The sequence below is a fragment of the Puma concolor genome, chromosome B1, assembly GCF_028749965.1.
Source record: "Puma concolor isolate L17-30 chromosome B1, mPumCon1.1.hap2, whole genome shotgun sequence".
NCBI classification, from domain to species: Eukaryota; Metazoa; Chordata; class Mammalia; order Carnivora; family Felidae; genus Puma; species Puma concolor.
The window spans coordinates 127,431,612-127,452,019 of NC_141670.1; the positions used below are offsets into that span (position 1 = coordinate 127,431,612).

The 20,408-nt window shown below is 37.0% G+C and overlaps 1 protein-coding gene across 3 annotated transcripts in view; it reads left to right on the forward strand.

Moving 5' to 3' along the window:
• UNC5C (unc-5 netrin receptor C) overlaps positions 1 to 20,408 on the forward strand; it is a 362,171-nt gene that overhangs the window by 283,262 nt on the left and 58,501 nt on the right. For 2 of the 3 annotated variants that reach the window (XM_086704535.1, XM_025921473.2), the window contains exons 5-7: positions 1,354 to 1,534; positions 5,117 to 5,284; positions 7,873 to 8,037. In XM_086704535.1, the coding sequence (XP_086560661.1) occupies positions 1,354 to 1,534; positions 5,117 to 5,284; positions 7,873 to 8,037 (514 nt within the window). The remainder of the gene's footprint in view (positions 1 to 1,353; positions 1,535 to 5,116; positions 5,285 to 7,872; positions 8,038 to 20,408) is intronic. The other variant, XM_086704537.1, reaches the window with a different exon arrangement.

A 20,408-nucleotide genomic window follows, 5' to 3' on the forward strand; every position in this document is an offset into this window, starting at 1 on the left:
GCATGTTTTAAAACTCCACTGTTTTAGATGGATTTGATTCTATTTCTCACTACCATAGTATAAATACCAAGAGGGTTTTGCCCTTTCAAAATTTATATCACCACAAATAGTTGCTCTTATCTACATCCTCAAATGTTTATTTCAGGATTGTTGTTGGTTTTTAAACGTTTTTCCCTTTAAATTGTGGTCTCTTTCCTAAGGATTAGAGGAGCATTATTTTAGAGTCCCTCTGTTGGATGTAATTTAGAGCTGTGCAAAGTCAAGCCCACTGACAGATTTAGAGATTAATTTCCAGACCTCTTGTGGTGCTGGAGATACTCTTTAAGATTTTGAAAATGGCAACACTATTGACTCTCTACCACTAAAGATTACTTGTATCCATATCCACAAGGATGCAAAAGAAAAGTTTAAGGGTGGCAAATATCAGTGTTGTTTTGCTTTATGGAAAATCCTGTGCATAGAAAAAAACAAAAACAGCAGCAGCAGCAATTTATAGAACAAGAAATAGTTCATCCTCCATAATAAGGACAGTTTATACAGATATATCTCCCTTCTTTCATTCTGTAAGCATAATATTGCTTTTGCTAAACTGATGTGATTTTCATGGAAAAAATAGTCCAGTAGTTCTGAACAGTCATGTCTTAGGTCAGGTTCCCCAGAAGCAAACCATGAGTCAAAGATTTGATGTTAGTGATACAGAAAAGGAGAGCTTTGAGTATGATGTATACGCTCTTTGGATTATATTGAAGGTTGGTACAAAACCTTTTCTTCCTCAAGTATTTTGGCTTAAATGCATCTCCAAATATGTGTTTGCTCCATTTTAAAGTAAGTGCATTTTCGGGGAAATTCAATCCATATGTTTCAGCAAGGTTACACGTAAATCATCCAAATGTTGGTTTATTAGAGCTACATGATGTCGAAGATGCCTTTTGAGCTTTTTTAATAGTCTTTACATTCTTTTGTGAAAAGCAGCAAGTTAGTTGCCAAGAGTAAACAAATCAAATAGCAAAAGGTTTGAGTTCCGTTTGAAATGCTTAGCCTATTATTTTTGATTGGGTTCTGAACTTGGCAGTGCACATTCCCTGTTCTTGCCTGCGGGGCAAAGTGAAAACAATTTGAACATTGTATTTCCCAACTGGTTCATTGACATTTGAGAATAATGTAGTACAGACAGAATCAGCATGTTTGGCAGGTGAGTGATACCTCACATGACCTCAGAAAGTTACTTCCTCCCGGATTGCTGAAGTTCATAGCACAGAGCAATGTCATACAAATTATAAAACACAGGTTAGGACAGACAGCCATCGAGGGATCCGTACTGGGTACTTACCTATTTCTCTTGTGCATCTTTAGGTGGAATGGTTGAAAAATGAAGACATAATTGACCCCGTTGAAGATCGGAATTTTTATATTACTATTGATCACAACCTCATCATAAAGCAGGCCCGCCTCTCAGATACTGCAAACTATACTTGTGTTGCCAAAAACATTGTTGCCAAGAGGAAAAGCACGACTGCAACTGTCATAGTCTACGGTGAGTGAGCTGGTGGAGTCTCAATCTAGTCCATGTCAAACTACAGTTTCTCGTTTTAATTTAAACTATCAAGCGAGAGGCCCTTTCTCTTTTCTTTTTTTTTTTTTTTTTAACATAATTTATTGTCAAGTTAGCTAACATATGGTGTATACAGTGTGCTCTTGACTTCGGGAGCAGATTCCGGTGATTCATTGCTTACATACTACACCCAGTGCTCATCCCAACAAGTGCCCTCCTCAGTGCCCATCACCCATTTTCAATCCCTATTGCCAGCTTGCAGCTTCAGCAGTGAGGTTTAACTGCTTCCCTGATAGGCATAGAAAGACCAAACTTGGAAATTCCTAGCCCTTGGTCAGTCAGCTTATGGAAAAGTGAAGGAAATCCACCTGAGTGCCTGCACCAGAGCCAGAAGATGCTCACCCATCTAAGCGTGCCCCCCTCCTCCATACCCTGGACCACCCAGATCTAGAGTGAGTTTGGAGATGAAGATGGTTAAGTCAGCCTGCTGACAATTCTGTGGGCTTTGGCTTAGTCAGGTAAATTGTGGCTGACCTGTTCCCCAGATACATCAGAGAACAATGTTGACTTCCTGGAACTTGCTTTACACACTGGGGGGGGGGGGGGGGGCAGGTAGTTAGAGCGAAGGTGAGCACTGCTATGCGGTGGCCCTAATCCTAACCACACAGCAAGTTCAACATAATGATTTCTTCGGGAAGCCTCCCTTCTGCTCTCTGGCCCTTTCTAGTCCAGCTCATATCCAATCTGACCTAATATTTCTCCAGAAATACTCAACAGTTTCACACCCAATTTTGCTGTAGCGTCTGATGCTTTTATCTCTTTGCGGTATAGCACTCAGTTGTCTTCCAGTCATTTTATGAGGAGTTTCATCTCCCCAGCTGTGTGTTAAGCTCCACTATAGACCAAGAGACTGCTCTGTGTATTTATGTATTTCTCACAGTGTTGGGCAGACAGTAGGTCCTCACATTCTGGGTGATTTATTGTGTCAGATGAAACCAAACAACCCTAGGAAGTATTTTGAGGGTATGCCCCCTCTTAAATGAGATGCCTGTGTCTCACCACCACTTGGAACTTAAGGAAGCTTTTCAGGGCTGCGTCAGTGTGAAAGGACATTCCAGGGACCTTCGTGTCTGGGTGACTGCAAAGGAGGGGCAGCCCTTGGCAGGTATCTGGCTCGTGGTACTTAGTGTAGATTCTGCCATTTGGATGGATGTCCTCATGCTGTGGGGAGTTAGGAGAAACAGAAACCACGTGAGGCTCCAAAGGCTGTATATTGTGACACTTTAAATCTTTCCTTTTTATTCCAAGACAGATACATACAATTTTTTAATCCTCTGGATACTCTGAGATTTAATTTCCTCGTCAAGATAATGGCTATGTTAAATTGTAGGTAGTTGCCTCTCTTCAGTCACAATGAAAGGATTCCTACTTTTTGTCTTTTTCTAAACTGGCTGAACAACTTGATTAACAGTATTTAAAGTGCAAAAGATAATGGGGCACATCACAGCACGTAGCAATCATAGATAACTAATGATGATGGACTGTCTCTCTATGTGTTATATAGATGTTTAATATACATGCAGATCTCTTCCCCTATATATAACATGCTTTCAATATCTACAAATGCAAGCTGAACATGGTTTTTAGAAAGAATCAAACAGATGGAACTTAGGCACTTTGAGTTCAAAAAACATCATTGGACCCTAGGGGTCAGGAGACTTGTGCTCTAGGACTAGTTCTAGTAACTGACCTTCAGTTGGCCACTTGACCAGGATGCTAGGAACCCTCATATCCTTGTCTGTAAAATGAGGGTATAAGTCTAGGGCTTTCACATTCCTTTTTTTTTTTTCTCTAGAAGCTTATCATTATTTGTTTCTCATTAAAATCCTACCAGAGCAGTATATGGATACTATAACCCCAAATATTGGCTTGCCAGTATGCTAGTAAGCAGTTTACACTGACAATTCCATGACACTGGGTTTTGTAAAGCTGAGCAGGTTAAGTTGCTTTTTGGAACACTAACTGAAACACAACCTATCAGCCATCTGCTTGTCCTTTTCATGGCCTCATAAAGTAAGTCGTCCAAGGCTCATAGATTAGGCTCACCAGAAGTTTATAGCAAAACGTATACATCTAACGAGTATTTCATTTTTGAGTGTGTTGTATATATTTATTTTTGTTAGTATCATTTTGAGATGGCAAATATATATCTGTTATAGAAAATTTAGGAAACACAGAAAAGGTCAGAGAAGAAAATGCCAATAATCCTGTCATCTTGTCATCCAGAAATAGCTTTTAAAAAGATTGATATGCATACTACTGGTATTTTTATGCATAGATAAGATTTTTTAAGTAAGGGATATAAATATATTTTTTACTTAAAACGTGATGTTCAAATATTCATGTATTATTAAATAGACTTCTAGAGCACCATGTTTTAATGGCTGCCTAGATGTCAGTCACATGAACATACATTTACCCGTTTCCTATTGTTGAACATTACAGTTGTTTACAATTATTTATCTTTATAGAAAAATAACTCTGCCATGAAAATTATTTTGTCTGTGTATGTATGTATAACAGATTCATAATTTTTCCCATTGCCTTGCATAGGTTTCTAGCAGAGAAGATGTCGGGCATGTGATATGCACATATAAACTGTGTGCTGCCTGAGTGTCTAGCACTCTCTTTATGATCAGGAGTTCTAGTTATGTCATGTTCTAACTTCTACTAGTTACGTCAGGTTTTAACTACCAGCAAATAATTTTTGTTAGAAAATGCTTAATTACAATAATGTACTCTAAACTCACATAATGGAAGTCCTAAAATATATTAGAGTATTTTCTACAGGGCTATCTCCGGCGGTAAATAGTGAACATAGCAGTAGAATGTAGGTTTTATAATCATACACTGAACTCTCCATCAAACACCATAATTGACTTTTACACACAGAATAGGTGTCCATTTCAATTACATAAACTAAATGCCAATTCAATCAAATGGCTACTCAATTAGTTTAAAATCTAGCAATATAAGACTTTATTTTTTAACGAGGTTCACCGTGTTAATGAAACTGACCAAAAGTCCTTAAAAGGCTGTAAAGTTTACATGTGCTAAAGAAAAATAATCAATCATCTATTAAGAAAAAGCTACATGATTTTATTCAGCTCTCATGCTTCAGATGCCACCTGCAACCTTGGCATAAGGATGTAAACATTTATTATTTGAGATAAGCTGTCAAAAATAATTTTTAAAGCTTGACTAGGTAAGAGGAATGTATTTTTTTTAAGAACAGTAGCCAAGAAAAATAGAACACGGTTCTATATACAATTCTGAGTAGGTGAGTACATTTTGGTAATTCATTTTATTTATCTCTATGCTTAGATTCCTCAGCTATGCAGTAAAACTGAATGAAATGATGCCCAAGGTCTCTTCTATCTTTGAAATTTTAGATTGTTTTATGGTCACTTAGCAGATGACTTTTTGTCTATGTGTTGTGCATGGTTTGTGTGTCTGTGTGCATGAACACACATATGATTCAATTTTATATTTACCTTCTTCCAGTAAATGGTGGCTGGTCCACCTGGACAGAGTGGTCTGTGTGTAATAGCCGCTGTGGACGAGGGTATCAGAAACGCACAAGGACCTGCACCAACCCAGCACCACTCAATGGTGGTGCCTTCTGTGAAGGGCAGAGTGTGCAGAAAATAGCCTGTACCACCTTATGCCCAGGTAAATAAGACAGTGCTTGCGTTCCAAATGTATCCTCCCATTTTCGGATTGTTTTAGGAGATATAAACAAAGCCTTATTCACCTGAATATGTGATAAATGTTATTTATATCCATCATACCATTGAATGCTTACACTGCTGAGAAATCAAGTATTTTTCTCCCAAACAGTATTTAACTTTATTAGCCAAACATGCAAAATAGAATAAAACATGAGATTAAACACTTACGGACATAATCCCTCTCTATTACTGGACAAAACTGCTAGAGCCAAGATTATAGATTCTATAATTCAAGGGATTTGGAGAGCCCTGAAAGCCACACATTTTAGGAATAACAACTCTTGATCTTTAGACAGCCATGGAAATTATTGGAATGAAAATTTAGAATATGTTTTATTCTGAGATATTTGATATTTGGTGTCAGTTTCTGGGCAAGGGCAAATAAAACATTTGGAATGAATTAAAAAGAAGACAAAGCTTTGTGACACCTGGGCTAATGGGTTTTGAAAATACAATGCAGTCAGCTCTTTATTATCTGAACATGTTGGTTGTGCATTTCTGTGAGTTATTTGCAGTGGCAACTATAGCAAGATTGCATCCCTTTGGTTCTGACCATCTTCTGATGCTGTCTCATGTTGTCACCAGCTCTTATCCTTAGGCAAATTAAAGTTAATATTGCCAAAATCAAAACCAAAATCAACTAAAATGTTTAATTATATGATATATTGAAAACTTAAGCTAAAATTATTTTGAAATAATCCATAAATTTAGTGCATTCCTTGGGTAGCTGTTATATTTCAATTTCATTATTTATTTGTCTTTTATTTTATTATTTTTTTTGTGCCTTCATGATTTAGAAACAATCTCCTTACGTCCCTTTATTTTGCCTACCTTTTGTCTTATTCATCCCTTAAAGAAACTTTCTCAGAGATGGGTTGTAGAAATGAACTGTAGAAAAATATAATCTATATTTTATACTCCCAAGTGTCCACTCTCAAATATCCAAACAGTATCCCATACTGAATCCTTTGAGAGATTTTATTAATGTAACAAATCTTGACACTTAGCTAGGTTTAAAATTTCAATATTTACCTTGTAGTCTCTTATATTTTATCTAGATATTGACTTCCACAATTAAAAATGCACTGAGTATTTTCAGTTGAGATAGAAGTGTGTGTGTGTGTGTGTGTGTGTGTGTGTGTGTGTGTGTGTGAACTTTGGGCTGGTTTAGGTCAAAGCAAATGTATTTTCTCCAAATAGCTGGGAGTTGCTTATACAGCCAACTCTGTATAATTGAAATATTGATGCTTTCATCATTTTTTTTCATATGGGCATGTTTATATCTCCATACGCATTATATATAATATATTTACACAGTAATTTGAATATGAAATCATCTAGATTTTCCAAACTGTGTAGGCTATTAAAATTAATGTAATTTCTATGAATATGTAGGTGTAAGATATTATGTATATTAGATGTTCAATAAATGATTTTTGGCATTGTTTCATATTGAATTCTAGATAATCATAATTACTTATGTATTTCAGGAAAACTTTTTATTTAACCACTTTTCAATATTGTTATCCTATTTAAGAATTTCTTAAGAATGAATTTTAAGTGTGACTTTAGTGAGACTTACTATGTATTTTTTCAACTAGGATTTAAGTTGTATATTTTTAAAAGAGATAGCTTAGTATCATTGAAATTACTGACAAGTCAGACACAAAAATTAGAAAGAAAGTTAGTTATAAATGACTGAGTCACAGCAAAAAAATTAGGAATCTGTATAAATATTATTTGTAAAATAGAAATAGAAATATATATATCATCAATAATGGAATGGAATCATCAAATAATAAGTGGAAAATAATATAGTCATTTCAGTAAAGCATTGCAGAACAGCATCAAGCTGCCTGGATGAAAAAATTTAAAAAAAAAAAAGTAAGGCATGGATAGAGAATGGATGGATAGATAGATAGATAGATATGGATGGATAAATGGATGGATGGATGGATGGATGGATGGATGGATGGGTTGGTCATTGGGTGGATATATAGATTTCTTCCCCATTGTACCAACCTCTTCTTCATATCCTTACACAGGTTTACTTGCACTGACCACATGACACTATGTGCAAAGAAATCTTGGGTTCAAAAAGACGTCCCCTAAGTTTCAATATAAAATCCAAAAGCTTCCCTTTTAATAGAGAAAAGGGCACCATCATGATCTACCTTTATGTACCTCCTAGTCCTCACCAGCTCCTGGTGACAACTTTGCTTTCTGTGTGTCCCTTTAAGCATTCCTTTGCTTGGTCAGTAAGGAAACAGTCACACACCCAGTAAGAAAAGTTCTCAGAACCCTGACAATGCATGTAGAGCATGCTTACTTGCCAGCAGGTGACATGAATGCAGGACTCCTTGATGGGACATTTTCTTCAGTTTTCTGTTTTGTTGTTTTGTTTTGTTCTGTTTTGTTTCGTTTTATATACTTGAGTTCTACTCCCTTCTCCCCCCAAGCAGCTGCTTCTCCCTCTGACCTTATGCTGGTTTTTGTGTGTGTGTGTGTGTGTGTGTGTGTGTGTGACAGTGGATGGCAGGTGGACTTCATGGAGCAAGTGGTCTACTTGTGGGACCGAGTGCACACACTGGCGCAGGAGGGAGTGCACGGCACCAGCCCCCAAGAACGGAGGCAAGGACTGTGATGGCCTCGTCTTGCAATCCAAGAACTGCACTGATGGGCTGTGCATGCAGAGTAAGTCTATTTGAGCAAACAGCAGTTGGGAGGCCTGGTATTTAACCATTTGGATTTCTCGGAGGGAAATATTAGAAATTAAGAATTCTGAACAACAACAAAAACAATGCAGTAATATACCAATATAGTAGCTCTGTCTCAGAATTCAAAGAACTAATCTCCCAGGAACTTGAATGAATAATAACTGTCCGGTTAACAAATGACATGCACAATATTGCTTTCTCATGAGCAAAGAGTGAGTTAGTCATTTCTATGGGGGAACTATCATTCTTTCCAGACCTGGGAGCCATTACTCAGCGTTATTAGAATGCATAAAAGGGCACCCTAAGCAACTCATAGTAGAATCACATGACTTCAAAAAAGTAAGCTATTTATTCCTAATTCATGGCCATTACTGAACCAGTGTCCATGAATGTAAAATATATCTAAAGGACAGGAAATGTTCCTGCAATTTACCAATTTACAACAAATGCTTGGTGGGAACATGTCCACAAGCCCTTGAAAATTTGAGGTTTGTGTTAATGTTCGTTCAAAGAAAATAATGTTAATAAAACAAAAATTTTAAAACCAGGTGTAGAAGATTGGCCCAGGAATATAATGGGTGCTATAGGAAAAATATCCCCCAGTTTTCATGGCTTTGTTTCTTAGATTTTCTTAATGAGTTGATAGTTTGATGTCCATACTTGCAAACTCTTACCCCTTTAATGGAGGAGCCCTTAGATGTGCAAAATTTACCATCTTACATGACCATGAAGTAAGGTATTAAGAATTGTTCTGATCTCACGCCTATGCGGCTGAATGGATCAAACAATGTGCTATCCTTGGATCTTAACTAATAGCGGCCAGATGTTGACATTTCTTATAACACATTACAAATTGCTTGCAGAATACAGGCAACCAAATATATTTGTGTAGATGTATTTGTGTTTGTCGTTTAAGAATAAAATATTTCACTTTCGCCACATTTATGAAATTGTGTTTACCTTCCAGGGTCTATACACACAAGGACCTTTAAAAAGAAACCTTACTTAAAATACAAATAAGTAATTATGTTGCTGACACAGAATAAAAATCCAACAGGCTTCTTATTTTTCTGTCCACAGTATGTCGCATCCTTTGAGGACTGGCTGCTGCTGAGTATAAAGCACAGCTTCTGGTTATGATTTGCAGACTGCTACCGTGCATCTCACCAAGTTTGTGTTAGAAATACAAGAATGAAAAGAATATAGCTGTTTTCCTAACCATTTATCCAGAGATACAGGGTTTGTTCCTCTAGGCATGACTTTGAGTTGAGGATTAAAATAAAAACATAGCACACACCACGTCATTCTTTTTTAAATATTTTTATAATTTAATATCCTTCCTTTAGTGGTGAACAAATTGATTCGTGTGATCAAAAGGTGGCAATATTTGAACTCTCTCTCCATGTGTGTCTCTCTCTCATCTCTTTCCTTTTCTCCCTCTCTCAATTCTATATTTCCACTTTGGGTGATTTAACACCTACTGCTTCTATTGTGCATATTTTTAAATTCCCAAAGCAACCTATTTAACCAGAAATACAATGCTTAAAGATGGAACTTGGGGCCTTTAATTGGTTACACAAAATGACACGTATGAAATTATGACATTTGTCAAATACAAACATGAAACATTCAAATTAAGACTTTCATGACATAGCATCCCTTTAGCATCTAGCTTGTTTCCTATGGCATTTATAGAACCTTTTGTTTAATGATTGGGTATTTGCCAGTAATGATGGCAGTGAAGTGATTATGTAAATCAGGAACAAGAACAAGGCTACATGAGGAGTTTTGTTGTTTTTTTTTGTTTTGTTTTTTGTTTTTTTTTTTTTAATTTTATCAGATCCCTTGTTAGAGTGAAACATTTGAGTGTTTGGGTTAAAATCAGATAAAAAAAAAAACCTGTTTATTTCCTTTTACAATTCTGATTTACTATAGTAACAGCCCCTACTAAGTCAAACTCATCTGCTCTCCTATATCTATCTACTCTAGTGCAACAGAAAATTGCAGTCTGTACTATTGATTTCCTCAGTGATAAAAACCACAAAGATAGTGCTACACTGTGTAATTATAGTATTCTAGAGTGAAACTTACAGTTTCCACTTACCAGTAAGCTGGGTGTTTCTGGCATAACATTGCACCAAAATCTTGCAAAGAAATAATACTGCTCTTGGCACTCATTTTGAAAAAGAAAGGTTTTCTAATAGTGAAAGTACCAAGCTTGCGAGAGAGACATGGTCTATAATTAAGAAATAGGATGGGGAGCCCGGATGGCTCAGTTGGTTAAGTGTCCAACTCTTGATTTTAACTCAGGTCATGATCTCCTGGTTCGTGAGATTGAGCCCCGCATGGGGCTCTGTGCTGACAGTGCAGAGCCCTGCTTGAGATTCTCTTTCTCCCTCTCTCTCTCTCTCTCTGGTCGTCCCCAGTTCGCACATGCACACTTTCTCTCTCTCTCTCTCAAAATAAATAAACTTAAAAAGAAAGAAAGAGATAGACTGGAAGTAGAAAAGATAGCCAAAAAGTTGTACTTGACAATTAAGAATTATAATTTTGCATTTATTTACTTTAGGAGAATTAGTGTCTTCAATGCATTAATAGCCTTTCAACAATATTGCAATATTATCTCAAAATAAAGCTAGTTACCACTCAACAAAGTATACAATACAACCTCTGAAATTGTATTCCTAGTTGAAGTTGTATACAGATGATTCTGATATGTATGTAGACATACACAGCTAGGTGGGAGAAATTCAGAGTGCATAATAGAGATCAGTAGAATTCAGAAGCCTAGATAATATAGGGTAGTTTATTTTAAAAGCCAAATTGATACTTAAGAACAATGTGGCATATATACAATATATTACTCTCAATGTTTATTCAGAAATGTGTTCAAAATAGTCATATTCAGTCACATTTCTTCCTTAATCATCTCCATCAATACAAGTACCTTTGACTCAAAATATGTAGAAATATTAGGTAAAATATTAAAACTTAAAGGACATACATATACACACATATGGAGTGTCTGTATATGTGTGTGAGAGAGAATGAGTCAAGTTCAAAAGAAAGAGAAATCCTCAAAATAAAGTAGGAACTCAATGGGGCGCCTGGGTGGCGCAGTCGGTTAAGCGTCCGACTTCAGCCAGGTCGCGATCTCGCGGTCCGTGAGTTCGAGCCCCGCGTCGGGCTCTGGGCTGATGGCTCAGAGCCTGGAGCCTGTTTCCGATTCTGTGTCTCCCTCTCTCTCTGCCCCTCCCCCGTTCATGCTCTGTCTCTCTCTGTCCCAAAAATAAATAAACGTTGAAAAAAATAAATAAATAAATAAATAAATAAAGTAGGAACTCAAAATGAGAGGGGTAACTGCATGAGTGGATACCAGAATAATCCAGAAGGACATTGGACAGGGGTGTGGATCCTAAGGATTGGGAGCTAGAGTCTTAGCTTTGGCACAGAGGCAGAGGCCCTGGGTTTGCAAAAGCCAGAGGCCAAGAGTTGAAAGCTAGAGCCCTAAATAAAGCTGGGTCGCATAAATGACTGCTCCCACCATGAAAAATAACTAGATTTTTTTTTTACCCACCAGCCCAGGGAAGCCACAGGAAAATTCATGGCAGAGAAAATAAAAATTAAGACTTCACGTAAATAAAACCCACGGTACAACCACAATCCTACACCCAGATCTGCCACGGAATCTAAGATACAATAGTACTAAAGGACTAAAAAACAAAAGATAAGTAATTAACATAATTGGTGAAATTTCTAGGGTACCAGCAGAAGCAAACAACAAGCCATTCTGTTGAGTTTTTCCCACAACCCAAGTGCATTGGTCTATGACAAAAGTATCCCAAGCCTGAAAATGAGATTACAATACAGTTTCACAGCACCCAAGGGAACAGTCTGCTGCAAGAGAGAGCATGCATCAGAATTAAGTGAGTTAGTGTTCTCATAACATGGACACAGAGCAATCTGAATGAGATTATAAAGTAAATAAAAGGAGGGGCCTGGGTGGCGCAGTCGGTTAAGCGTCCGACTTCAACCAGGTCACGATCTCGCGGTCCGTGAGTTCGAGCCCCGCACCAGGCTCTGGGCTGATGGCTCAGAGCCTGGAGCCTGTTTCCGATTCTGTGTCTCCCTCTCTCTCTGCCCCTCCCCCGTTCATGCTCTGTCTCTCTCTGTCCCAAAAATAAATAAACATTGAAAAAATAAATAAATAAAAAAAAAAAATAAAAAAATAAAGTAAATAAAAGGAAAAACACAAACTGTATTTTTAAAAGGAATATAAGCACAAATGCAAGAATAGAATATGTAAAAAAGGGTAAACAGATTAGGGGGAAAATCAAAGGGAATGCCTAGAAAGGTAAACATAATTGAAAGTTAAAACTCAGGGGGAGGTTAAAAATCGGATCAGAGGCAACTTTAGATAAAGCTGAAGGGAAAATTAGTAAACTGGAATGAAGAGCTTATGAAACATCTCAGAATACAGGGAAGATAAAGTAAGTGATTTTATAAAAGGGAAGTAAAAACACATGTAAAATAGAATGAGAAAATCCAATTGCTGAAGAAAACAAAATTAAAAAGCTTTTCAGACAATCAAGACAGAGAAGGCTTACTACTCACAAACTCTCACTGAGTAGACTACTAAAAATATTATAAAACAGAAATTGATTTTTCAAAAACAAGAGATAGACCAATTAAGGGACAGAAAATAAAATGAAAATAAGAAACTAAGTTATAGACAACATTAACACAGCATATGGGAAAGTGTGATCAAAGTTAAATGTTTCTAATTTCCATATAGTTAGATTCAAGTTTACCAGTTAAAATATTAATACCGATAGATAAAAGGTGAATTCGTAAATTCAAAATAAGATTTTTAAGGGCAGGAAATGAACAAGAAAAAAGAAAAAATACGGTAAATGAAAACAATAATTAAGATGGTATCAGGGCGCCTGGGTGGCTCAGTTGGTTAAGCATCCAACTTTGGCTCAGGTCATGATCTCGCGGTTCTGTGAGTGTCGACCCCACATCGGGCTCTGTGCTGACAGCTCAGGGCCTGTAGCCTGCTTCTGATTCTGTGTCTCCCTCCCCTCAGCTCCTCCCCTGCTCACACTCTGTCTCTCTCTCAAAAATAAAGATTTTTTAAAAAAATTTAAAAAGAGACGGTATATACTAAGGATCATCATATATCAAGGGTAGTAATGTAAATGAATTAAATTTACCTGTTAAGGAGGCACCTGGCTGGCTTAGTTGGTTAAGCGTCCAACTTTGGCTCAGGTCATGATCTTGTGGTTTGTGACTTTGAGCCCTGCCTTGGGCTCTGTGCTGACAGCTCAGAGCCTGGAGCCTGCTTCGGATTCTGTGTCTCTTTCTCTGGCCCTCCCCCACTTGCACTCTCTCTCTCTCTCTCTCTCTCTCTCTCTCTCTCTCAAAAATAAATAAATAAACAAACAAACCAACATTAAAACAAAGTAAAAAAAATTTACTTGTTAATGGAAGTTCAAAATTGTAGTAGAAAATCTGGTTTTATACTGGATTATACTTAATTTCATAAAGGTATGAAAGATAATAAGTAGAACTTAGAGTATAGTTCAAACTTTATTTTAAAATGTTCAGTTAGGGGCGCCTGGACGGCTCAGTCAGTTAACATCCCACTCTTGGTTTCAGCTCAGATCATGGTCTCAAAGTTCGTGGGTTCGAGCCCTGCATCAGTTCCTCCTGGTGTGGAGCCTGCTTGGGATTCTCTGTCTTCTTCTCTCTCTGCACCTACCCTACTTGCCCTCTCTCTCTTTCTCTCTGAAAATAAATAAATAAACATTAAAAATATATAGATAAATAAAATGTTCAGTCAATAGCTTTGACTATTTAATTGGGCTATTGTTGATTCACTTCCATCTCCCATTATTCCTAAATAATACATATCAGAGATTGGTTTTACTCATAGTTTTAATTTAGGTTTTTGTTTTTCTTAGACTCTATAGTTTTTAGAATGTTTAATTTTCTATTGAATAATTAATCACAAGTTTTCTAAATTGTTTCTCACATTCCTAGTTTTGTGTTTAAGACACTTTAGAAAATACATGTTTCCCCAATGCCAAATGAAATTTTTAATCAAAGTCTTTGAGGTTTCTTATAAGATTATTGAGTATTTTAAAGGTGCAACAATACTAAATGTTAACAAATGTGTGAAGTGGAGTCTCTTGTATTTTGTTAAATGGGAATATAAATTCTTATAAGTATTTGGGGAAGCCACTTGACAATATGGGTTAAGAACTGTTTATACCCTAGGGGGGCCTGGGTGGCTCAGTCAGTTAAGCATCGGACTTCAGGCTCAGGTCATAATCTCACATTTCTGTGGGTTCGAGCCCTGCATCAGGCTCTGTGCTGACAGCTCAGAGCCTGGAGCCTGCTTCAGATTCCATGTTTCCCTCTCTCTCTTCTCCTCTCCTGTTCACGCTCTGTCTCTCTCTCTCTCAAAAATAAAATAAGGGTGCCTGGGTGGCTCAGTGGTTGAGCGTCTGACTTCGGCTCAGGTCATGATCTCACAGTCCGTGAGTTCGAGCCCCGCGTCGGGCTCTGGGCTGACAGCTCAGAGCCTGGAGTCTGCTTCTGATTCTGTGTCTCCCTCTGTCTCTGCCCCTCCCCCGCTCATGCTCTGTCTCTCTCACTCTCAAAAGAGAATAAATGTTAAACAAAAAAATTTTTTTTAATAAAATAAAATAAAATAATAAAATAAATATTTAAAAAAATTTTAAATTGTTTATACCCTTTGTTCCAGTAATCCTACTTTAATGAATAAATTTTAAGCAATTAATATGAAAACCTAAGAAGATATACGCCAAATATATCAAATATATTACAAATTCCTTGTAATTTATTGTAAAAAAAAAATGCAAAATCTGAAAATCCAGTATTAGAGCACTTACATAACATGGAATATCATACAGCCACTAAAATGTTCATGATGGCTTAACATGGAAAAGCAGAATATGGATTTATACATGCATGTGGTCATGACTATGTAAAAGTTAGCTCAGGAAAAAGATGAATAAAATGTATGCATTTATATTTAGCCAGTGAGATTACAGGTAATTTTTTTCTCTTTCAATATGCTTTTTACTCACCATTTGCTTTATACTTGGCTTTTCATTATGTTTATAATTATAAATGATTTAAAAAAAAAAAAGAGGTGTTGAGGATTGGTTAGACCAACTGCATGATCCTGGAAGCAGGAATCTTGGGATTTGAGATGTAGCAATATCACTGACTTGTCCTGGAAAATTGGTCCCCTTGCTTCAAATTAGATTCAATTCAAATTTGATTACCAAAATAGTATTTGCATAAAACACTCACATAAAACCCTAGTTGTATAAAACCCTGGGTGGCAGGAATTACTTATAGCCAGTAAATCAATTGCATAAATAAAAGGATTTCAAAGACATGGGGATTTGGAACTGAATTATAGTTTTGCATTATTTCCCAGTTGCCTATTATATACATATCACTCTGTCCTTGCAAGCACACTTATTCTTAAACTGTTTGATGAATTGGATTCATTATGTGATGCTGTGTAATTTCATTTGTGAAACAAGGTCATGGTCTTTAAGCAATTTCAGAAGCCCCACTCAATTTTTTAGGCCATCCATACACATTAGTTGATACTGAAGTGTAACGTATATCATGTATATGTTACACTGGATATACATTCATTGGGATGAAAAAGTAGTTCCTATCCTGGAGACCCTACATTCAAATTAAGAACTTCCAAAAATTGTGTTACTTCACTGGAATAAATTATTAAGGAAGACATCAGAATCAATTATTCCAGAAAGAAGTTGGACCTTTTTGGCTTATAAGCACATTGTTCATTAAAAATAGATAAAAATTTAAAAAAAAAAGAAAAACTGGAGACCTTAGGTATGCTAAATGGTAATGGATCATATCAAACAAGAAAGGGTAGACTTGGTGTGTTTTTCACCATTGAAAAAAACTAAACACACATGCTCCATATGAGAAATTTAACAGATTACACTGATTTTACTTAGTAATGGTATAGAATACTGTATGTTATTCATAAGGCAGTATTGGAAGGTCCGTTGTGCTGTCTGCAAATATAGGTTTCTTTATACCATTTCTAAAATTATATAAAAGCAGCCCCTGGTTCTGCAATACATTTTTGAAATGGGATTCATATAAAATGGTTTCAGACACAGAAAGAGAGACAGAGACAGAGAGATTGAGAGAACACTGGACAAAGAGAAAGAAAAAGAAATACAGAAGAAGAAAAAAGCACTTGAAAATCTCCAAAAATGATAAGCCAATGACAATATTTACCTTTTAAGTTGAAATACAATTACTCTTAACTTTTATAATCTCTATAATAAATTTGTAGTAAGATCTACATTGTCATGGTTGGCATATAATGCTTTAATCCATGCTTACCTCTTCCTTTAGAAAACAGCACTCCAGGGGCACCTGGGTGGCTCAGTGGGCTGAGCCTCTGACTTCTCTCAGATCATGAACTCATGGTTCGTGGGTTAGAGCCCCACATCAGGCTCTGTGCTGACAGCCCAGAGCCTAGAGAGCCTGCTTTTACATTCTGTGCCTCCCTCTCTTTCTTTGCCCCTCCCACAATTATTCACTCTCTGTCTCTCAAAAATACATAAATAAACATTTTAGAAAAGAAAAGAAAACAGCAATCCAAAACTATATATGCAGCTTGGTCCAGAAGTAGTGTTTTATATATCTATATTTATGAACATACTCTGATAATTACATGACAGGAGCTATGGACTTTAGTGTTTAATCCATATGAAGCTTGGAGTCCCACATCGGATGTGTAACAGTTCAAATCTGAATTTAGAATTACTTCTTTCTGACGAGAGCTTATGGCACAGTAGACAAATTTAAAATAGCAATTTACAAATAAGAACTGCCTAGAATTGTGTCTGCATCAGTGAACTCCCTGACTTTGGGAAATTAAAATGTTATGCAGTCTGCAAATTTAGCACTTTCTACTCATTAAAAAATTTGCATGTAACACAGCTCTTCCATTAATTCTCACATACAGACAAAGTGGCAGAACTCTGTTAATTGTGGTGTGGACACACTGCATACCAGGACCTCCAGAATCCTAGGTGCATTTATTGTGGGGAAATAATTTACCTTACAAATAGTCTCTTTTTGACTTTAGAATGATGTGTTTATAACCACCACGGCAGGCATTTGAGAAGGTGCTAGTCAGTTTTCAGTGAGATTCTTGTCAACACAGCAATTTGATAGGAAAGCATAATGTGAGTGTCAGACAGTGAGTGCTTTTATCTACAGTTTGGAAGCAGTTGATGTCATAGCTGTGCTTGTATAATCCTTGATACGCGTGGTGTCCCAGCTGGCAAATAAATATTCTGTACGTGGACTAGCTGCCCAGCACAGTGCTCTGCAGTCTCCGGTGTCATGAGTGAGGTTTGCTTTAGTGTTTTTCCTTTCTGGTAAAACATTTTCCTGTTTTTGAAAGCAGGGATGTGGTTAGAAAGTTCAGCCCACAGAAACCTGCTGAACACCTGTGGGGACCCAAACAAATCAGTGGAAGAGGACAAGTGCAAGGTCTTCAGCTTCTAGGATGGAAAGGAAACTCCAAGGGAATCAAGAAGGGTGCCACGTTTCACGACCACAGCAATGTGTAGATTCCTTCAAGGTCACGAAGGTCCAGAGCCAGGGCTTTTGCTTACGTTTTCCTTTTGCCTAAAAATCCAGCAGATAGAGTGAAGTATACTACAGATCAGCCTCTTTGCTTCAGGACTCTTCCTCGTTTTACTTTTTCTGTCAGATGTGTCTCCCCTACCATAGATTACAGACAGCATCATCGCCTTTGAATTTGATAATTTATTCTTCTTCAGAAGCATTGATGAGCATAGGGTCTATTGCGTTAAAAACACTTAGGCAGCTGATCTGTGGGTTTGATTTTACTCAACTGCTGGGTGAAATTTCAGACGTTTCTTCTTCAACTACTGTGAGTCATGAGATAAGGCTTTTACATCCTGAGATGTTAATTCCCTGCTGTTCAATTTCAGGAGGGCGTGGTTGTTACCATAGGAACAGGACTGCAGATGAGTTTCTTGAGGCACTGTCCTGTAAGGCTGAGGGAGGGAATTACCATGGCAATTTAGATAACTGACATCAGTGATAAGCAAATGTTCTTTTCAATTTTTGTTGTCATGTCCTAGGATTTATGTATTCATTTATTTGGAGTTCCTTAAGCCCCTGTCAATAAATAAACCCTCAGAAGAGTGGTAAATTATAATAAATGACCATGAGTGTCTTTGACAGACCTGACCTCTGACATCATTAGTGCAATCCTGATGGGCTTGCTAGATAAGAACCAACCTAAAAGGGAAAAAAAACAAAATCTGGACATGTTTGTTTTGAATGGCCCTTGAGGTTTTTAATATGAACATTCGCATCAGAAGAAATGTGAGAAAAATCACATATCTTGGCTGTGTGTAAAGCCACTGGCAAAAATAAAGACCAAGCAGCCAGGTCAAGGAGAGGGAAGAACCCATGGGGAAAAAAGATTTTTCTAATGCTAGGATCGTAAAAATGAGGACAGACCTTATGAAATGGTTTGGTATACTTCAGATACATAAATATGCTAAAACTAACTGGAAACTTGATGATTTAAAAACACGTACTTTTATAGAGCACACTTAATGATATTATAAACTACAATTGAGTTGTATCATATTTGTAACTTTCATAATAGCCCCCCTGTAAGATATTAATTAATCCTCTGTTCTAGTTAATCCTGGTGGTGTCATAAAATCTATTTACATGTATTAAGGTCATAGAAGCAGCTCCATACTGAAATATATTGAAAAAATCTTGAGGGCAAGCAGGAACACATTACAAAACTCCATCTATCTCCTTTTTGGCTAGAGATTTGATAGCAAATCTGAAGACAGAGTTTTAATTCCCAGACATCTACATCTAGGCTTTCCTTTTAGAGTGTCCCTTAAATCCGGCTCAGGGGTTCTCAAACTTTGGAAGGCATAAAAATTACTGAACCATTAAAAAAATTACTGCATCATATATATTTTAACTTCAAGAAATTTCAGGGGCGCCTGGGTGGCGCAGTCGGTTAAGCGTCCAACTTCAGCCAGGTCACGATCTCGCGGTCCGTGAGTTCGAGCCCCGCGTCGGGCTCTGGGCTGATGGCTCAGAGCCTGGAGCCTGTTTCCGATTCTGTGTCTCCCTCTCTCTCTGCCCCTCGCCCGTTCATGCTCTGTCTCTCTCTGTCCCAAAAATAAATAAACGTTGAAAAAAAAAAATTAAAAAAAAAAAAAAAAAGAAATTTCAGAGTTAATTTTAATTTTATTCACTTTCCATCTAATGTACTGACTTTAAGCCCTGGCATAAGTTGCTTCTGATTCCAAGCTACTGGATCTGCTAACCAACCTAAAATAAAATGACTTGTTTCAATTTAATTAAACTCAACATAAAAATATTTTAAAAATAACAATAACCTTACAAATAATAAAAACCTTACAAATAACCTTACAAACCTTTGCTAATCCTCTAATAAGAACTCTATTTTGCAAAAGAAGAAATAGAGGCATAGAATTGAAACAGCCCACAGGTTAGCATAAGGGCCAAGGTAAGAACCCAAATCTGGCTCTGGTCGAACTAAACCTTTTTTTCACGTGGGCTCTTGGATGCTGGAAGCAAGTGGCTGTCAGCTTTTGTTGTTTTAAAACAGGATTTTCTTCTGATGTGTAGTGTCCCTGCAATTATTGGTGTTTATTCCTTTTTCCTGTTGGCATCTTTTTGCAGGGAATGATGTTTCTTCTTTAAATATTTACTTATTGTAACCTTTTGTGCCAAATACAACGTGATTATCATACATTAACAGCTCCATCATTCTAGCATGGTTCTCCAACTACATCAGAGTCGAAACTCCCAAGTTCAGCGTGCCTCTTAGCTTGCCCCACTCTTGAAACAAAAGGTGTAGCCTGGAAGTTGCTTCATTTAAGCATGAAAATCTTATTTTAGCCTTTCTCATGAATATCAATGATAATGTTTCCAATGAAGAGGTGTTTTAGAGTTTAAATAATTAGCATTACCTCATTCAACAACTGAATTGCAAATTAATCCATGAACATATCAAGCCCTTTTCTATTACATCCTTGTCTCTTCTCATTTGAATTTACTAATTAATACCTGGACAGTACTTACATAGACTGTTGAGGCTATTGCTGGAGAACTGGGATCTGCCCCTTGCTTTTCTGGTTCACCAGACTTGTGATGTTAGGTAAGTCCCTTCACCACTTGATGCTCTGGCTCCTTAGTATGCAGATAGAG